At 44.0% G+C, this 5346-nt stretch overlaps 1 protein-coding gene across 2 annotated transcripts in view; it reads right to left on the reverse strand.

The window, feature by feature from the left end:
- Window positions 1-331: 331 nt before the first annotated feature.
- Window positions 332-5346, reverse strand: part of midn (midnolin) — a 33892-nt gene continuing 28877 nt past the window's right edge. For both annotated transcript variants that reach the window (XM_083648074.1, XM_083648075.1), the window contains one exon: window positions 332-4197. In XM_083648074.1, the coding sequence (XP_083504200.1) occupies window positions 3935-4197 (263 nt within the window). In that variant the 3' untranslated portion in view covers window positions 332-3934. The remainder of the gene's footprint in view (window positions 4198-5346) is intronic.

Here is a 5346-nt window from a genome sequence, read left to right on the forward strand (position 1 = left end):
CATCTTGAGCCTGCCTCTACTGGCAGATGTGGAGAACGCTTCTGTTGGCTCGCTCACTGAACATGTTCCAATGCCCCCGCACCCACCCCTCAACCAGCTGCTATAGCATACAATCGTTTGTTACATGAGGTTTTGATATAGAGTAAGGCAATACTTTATCAATACAGTTCCTATAGCTTCTCTACTTCTTCATATGCCGCTCATATCGAGTTACATCGTGAAATAGATTCTCACATGAAATATTACACTGAACAGCAACTTTCACTCAATACCTCAAAACTCAATGTTATTGAATGAGTTGGTAATGAACACTCACGCAGACAACCTGGTGTACTCATTTTGTGTTTTTATTTATTACCTAAAAAAAGAAAAATGTTCTATCACAAGTCACACTGAAATGTATTGCTTAAGAAAAAAAATATATTCATATATTTTTTTTAGCATTTTTTTTGTTTTGTTTTGTTTTTTTGGAAACTGATCATTTCCATTATATTCCACCAAAAACAAACGTTTCGGACGCAAGCATCAGTTGCTTTGTCCCGACGACCTTCTCCCCCACTTTAGAAAATGCACAAAGAAATACATAATTCACAGTTACCATTTTGGTTTCATAAATTAATACAGTCACACATGTGCTACACCGGTCTAGAGCTAGAACATTGTAAATTGTATTCTTGAATCCTGTTATTATTTTCAATGGTTGGCTACAAGAAAGAACAGGCAACTTAAATGATGTGATCAGAATTCCACCAACATACTGTTTTTCCCCTCCGTAATGCCCCCAACCCACTTGTTTAAATCCCAACATCCCTTGTCATATTTTTTGTTTTGTTTCATCTTTTTGAATTTCACACAGAAGTGAGGCACACACAGAGTATAGTTCATACATATAGAAAAAAAAATTAAATAAAATTTGGGAGGGGCGGGGGGGGGGGGGGGGGTAAATTGTCCTTTAAATGTTGTATCCAAGGAAACAGGAAGTGCATGTAGTCTGGAGTCCTCAGAGGACTTTCCTATATTCTGAACCACGGCTGTTTGTTGCCATGTAAGTACTGTGGTCAAACGTCCTCAGCTAACATACGTTACGCAAATGTGTAGCTTTTGCAGCCTGTTGGTGGCGGAGGCATGGGAGGAGAGGGAGGAGAGGTTCGGGCGACGGAGACCAACAAGCATGGCGACACGATGAAGAGACGGGATAAAAGACAATATTTGAGGAACAACACCGACTTTTGAATAGCAATCGATTCACTCAAACAAGCTTCACCCCTAAAATCTACGACTCTCATGGCTGCGACTACCACAGTCCTGTATATCAATCAATGGAAACAATTGTGTTCAGCTTCAAATCTGACACGGACACTGCAAGGGCAACGTTTTAAGGCACAGAAGCCTTGAGATAATAGAGACTCCAACCATCTAAAAGCACTAAACAAGAGATGCCCAGTGTCCTCAGTGACAAAACGCTGCCTCGATCAAGTCCGACAACGATACACAGAAAGTTTAAAAAGCGAGAAAAACAAAACATCCCCGCCCCCCATTGTCCCCAAGTGTCTCATTTTTAGTGAAAGGTAAGGCCACTTAAAAAAAAGATGAGGTTCACCAAAAAGGTAATCTCTCACTGCAATCTCTGGGAGTGCAATAGTGGTAGGGTGGTCGATCAATCAGACAGACAGACAGACAGACAGACTAGATGTTTCTCTAGAATGGGTTTGGGTGTGAAGGAGAGAACTGTATATCCGCTGGTCCATTGGGTCCCTGCTAGTACATCCACATCAGCCTTGGTTGTTGTTCAGGCTGGGAGGAGGGGAGGTGGCGATACGGTTCATAGGCTGTCTGGGTCCTGGAGAATCACGGGGGTAAAACCAGTGTTTAGGGAGTAGAGAGTCAGTTGCTCTTTGCTCATCATCATCATCATCATCATCATCATCGTCATCACCGTCATTGTCACAGAGCAGGAATGTTCAGTGCTGAGCAAGATATGAGTCCATTCTTACTTCATCTGTTTTGGTTTTGCGTTGTAATACTTTTAGCAGGACACTGTTGTTCTAACAATGAAAAATTAAATTACAAAAACCTAACCAACAAAAGCAGCGATGTTTATTTTCTTCACAAATTCATGCATGTTGTTAACCTCCATCCCCACAGCACCAGTTTCTCGTATTTTTTTTTCTTCCATCAATAGAAAAAAGATCGGTATAATTCACACTTTTGCATGCAAAGAAAACTTTAACCTCCCCGCTATTTTTCTTTTCTCTTCTTCTTAAGTCCCCAGGTGTAGCAGCAAAACTGTGAAAGTCCTAACCTGATATGTCAGTGGATGTACTGGTGGAGGCACTAGATAATGACGCTGGATAGGGATCCCACTCATCTCTCTTTGCCAATAATAAAAAATATAGCCAACATGATCAGGACTTGTGGTAAAGGTTTACATCAAATGGGCCTAAGACTAGGAGCCATCTTTACAAGTTTGACGTTTCGGTCTATGACGGTAGAAAGTAGTGACCCATGCATTCACTGCACTGATCCTCATGATTTGAGTAACTATGGGGATTTGGGAGAAAACAACTTGGACAAAGACATGGGATATTCTAAATCAATTTACGCTAAAGTCACACGTACACACACCCTCATAAAACTTTGCCAATCATCACATTAATGTACACAAGTCTAGTACAACCCCTCAACAAGTCCATTCAGGTCTGTAAGACATGAGGTGGGCTGGATGAAGATTATTCCTTATCATTTGTTGTGGCTAAATGACTATAATATATGCATGAATGATTGAATGGATATACGTACTTGTTGGTAGTCAATGAGTTGACTAAAGCCACAGAGGGCTGCTGTCTTTTGAAAACAGCAGATAGGAAGAGAAATAAAAATAGATTTTTTTTCCATATACATTTTAAAGATTTTAAAATCCTCTAAAGCACTTTCTGTTAATATTAATTCATTTCGTTTATTCATTAATCATTCCTATCAATACCCTATGTCACTGAGGTTGATATCAATACTTCCATAATCATTTTTCATTCTATTTCAGGCCCCACCTCCTTCTTGCACACTTTGACCAGCTGTTATAAATCATGAGAATGTGCAAATCAACAACTACTTTGAACTGTTAATATGAAAACCTGAATGCTTTGTGAACAATGCTACATATTTTTTGTTTAGAAAAAATAATAATACGCTTCAAAAAGAATAGAAAGAAAAAGTGTAACCACCCCGTAACAGGTCAAAACTGGACTCTGGTTGGTGAGTTTTGAGATTGATAAAAATGCCCATTGGAATAGTCCATATAGTTCGGCTGATGAGTTTCAGCCATTGGTGTGATTAGGAAACACTTGGAGCCTACGGAGGCCTCTGGTGCGCCTATCTCTTCACTAGTCCAGTGTGGATCTCTTCATAGCTGTCCAGAGTGTGCCTTAGGAGAAAAAAAAATCATAAAATACCACCACCACCACCACCCACTGAATTCTGCTATGCTCAAGTTCACGTATGGTTCATCCTTGTTTTCGGACAGTACATCGTTTGCAGTCTCTCTAAGCATATCGCAAGTCTTGTACATCGTTATGTCCGGTTGTTTCCTTTCCAAATCCAAGCATCAAAATATAGTTCTGCTATCGTTGCTGTTTTAACATGGTTGACTGGGAAGGACAGTATGGGATGAAAAGTCTGCGAGGAGCCGTTCTCATGTGACAGACGCTGGTCACAAGGTGCCATGTGACAGACGCTGGTCACAAGGTGCCACGATGATCACTTTCGGATGTCCTCTTTGCACACTACTGTCTCAGCTCGTGCCCATCCATCCCCGCACAAAATCTCTCTAAATCAATCCCAATCAATGCTGTGCACCGCTCTGGTCCAGCCTCTGGGGCGGCGTGGACCATGCTGGGCACCTCTCTGGTCCAGCCTCTGGGCGCGTGGACCAGACGGCTCAGGCCATGACGAACTCGGACTTCATGTCGGCCTTGACGTCGGGCTTCCACACCGAGTCGTCAAAGTCCAGGTCCAGGGAGCCGTCGCTGGACATGCTGCTGTTGCTGTTACTGCGTCCCGCCTTGCGGTTGGGCAGCCACTGGTAGGGGGCGCGCTGGTCCCGCCTGGCCTTCCTGCGCAGCCGCTTCTGCTGCATCAGCAGCTGCAGGCGCTCCACCTTGCAGCGGGTCGCCCGGTTCTCCGTCTGACGCAGGCGGTCACCTGAGGAGAGGAGAGGAGAGGAGAAGAGAGGAGAGGAGACGTTAGGTAAATACCGGTATATATTCCACTTTGCATGAGGTCGAGTTTATTACAGTAAATACAAAAGAATTCAGCTGGGTTTGAGATGGAGAATATGATAGAATAGCTCTAGGAAGGGTATCATTGGTGTGTGAGTGCATGCATGCGTGCGTGTGTGTGTGTGTGTGTGTGTGTGCCTGTGTGAGTGTGAGTGTGAGTGTGAGTGTGAGTGTGAGTGTGTGTGTGTGTGTGTGTGTGTGTTGTGTGTGTGTGTGTGTGTGTGTGTGTGTGTGCGCGTGCGCGTGCGCACGATGCTAGGACTCAAATACACATGCTAAGATAATTCCCTGGACTGTGGCATGCGTGTGCATGCCACACACACGCACGCACACACACACACACACACACACACACACACACACACACACACACACACACCAGTGTAACATTGGAATTTTGTACTTAACCTTCCCTACTGAGCCCCTTGAGCCCTCCATGCTTATTGCTGTGTGGGGAAAATGGTCCGAGTCTCTTTGAGAACCCAGACCAGTATGCTACCAAACATACAAGACCCACATTCCAATAGCTGCCTGTCATATCTGCACACATAATTGCAGATGACATCCCACAATGACTGGATGTGCTACTAAGTGCATTTCCAGCTGTTGATGTGCCTATAGCAGAGTCCAGTCTCCAGGGAGAGGCCTTCCATAGCACTGTGAACGCCTGCCCACAGTGGCCAAGCCAAGCCTAATTCCATTGATACGTATATTCAGGGGCTTGGAAGGAAGGGAACGCAACCACAAGCTATTAGCTAGCTCCATTAGTCATGTCTGGGAATGAAATAATTAAATAATGGGCTAGAATGTCAATAAACCAAAGCATGGCACCGGCCTCTGCCTCTCCTGCACACACTAGCACAAAACACACACACACACACACACACACACACACACACACACACACACACACACACACACACACACACACACACACACACACACACACAGAGAAACTCACAATCAAGCACAAGCACATCATGCAGTCACACAAAAACACTTGCAGAATTTGTACACACACACGCAACCGCATGCACGCACGCGCACACACACACACACACACACACACACA

Source organism: Poromitra crassiceps (assembly GCF_964638095.1).
Source record: "Poromitra crassiceps genome assembly, chromosome: 12".
Classification (NCBI taxonomy): Eukaryota; Metazoa; Chordata; class Actinopteri; order Beryciformes; family Melamphaidae; genus Poromitra; species Poromitra crassiceps.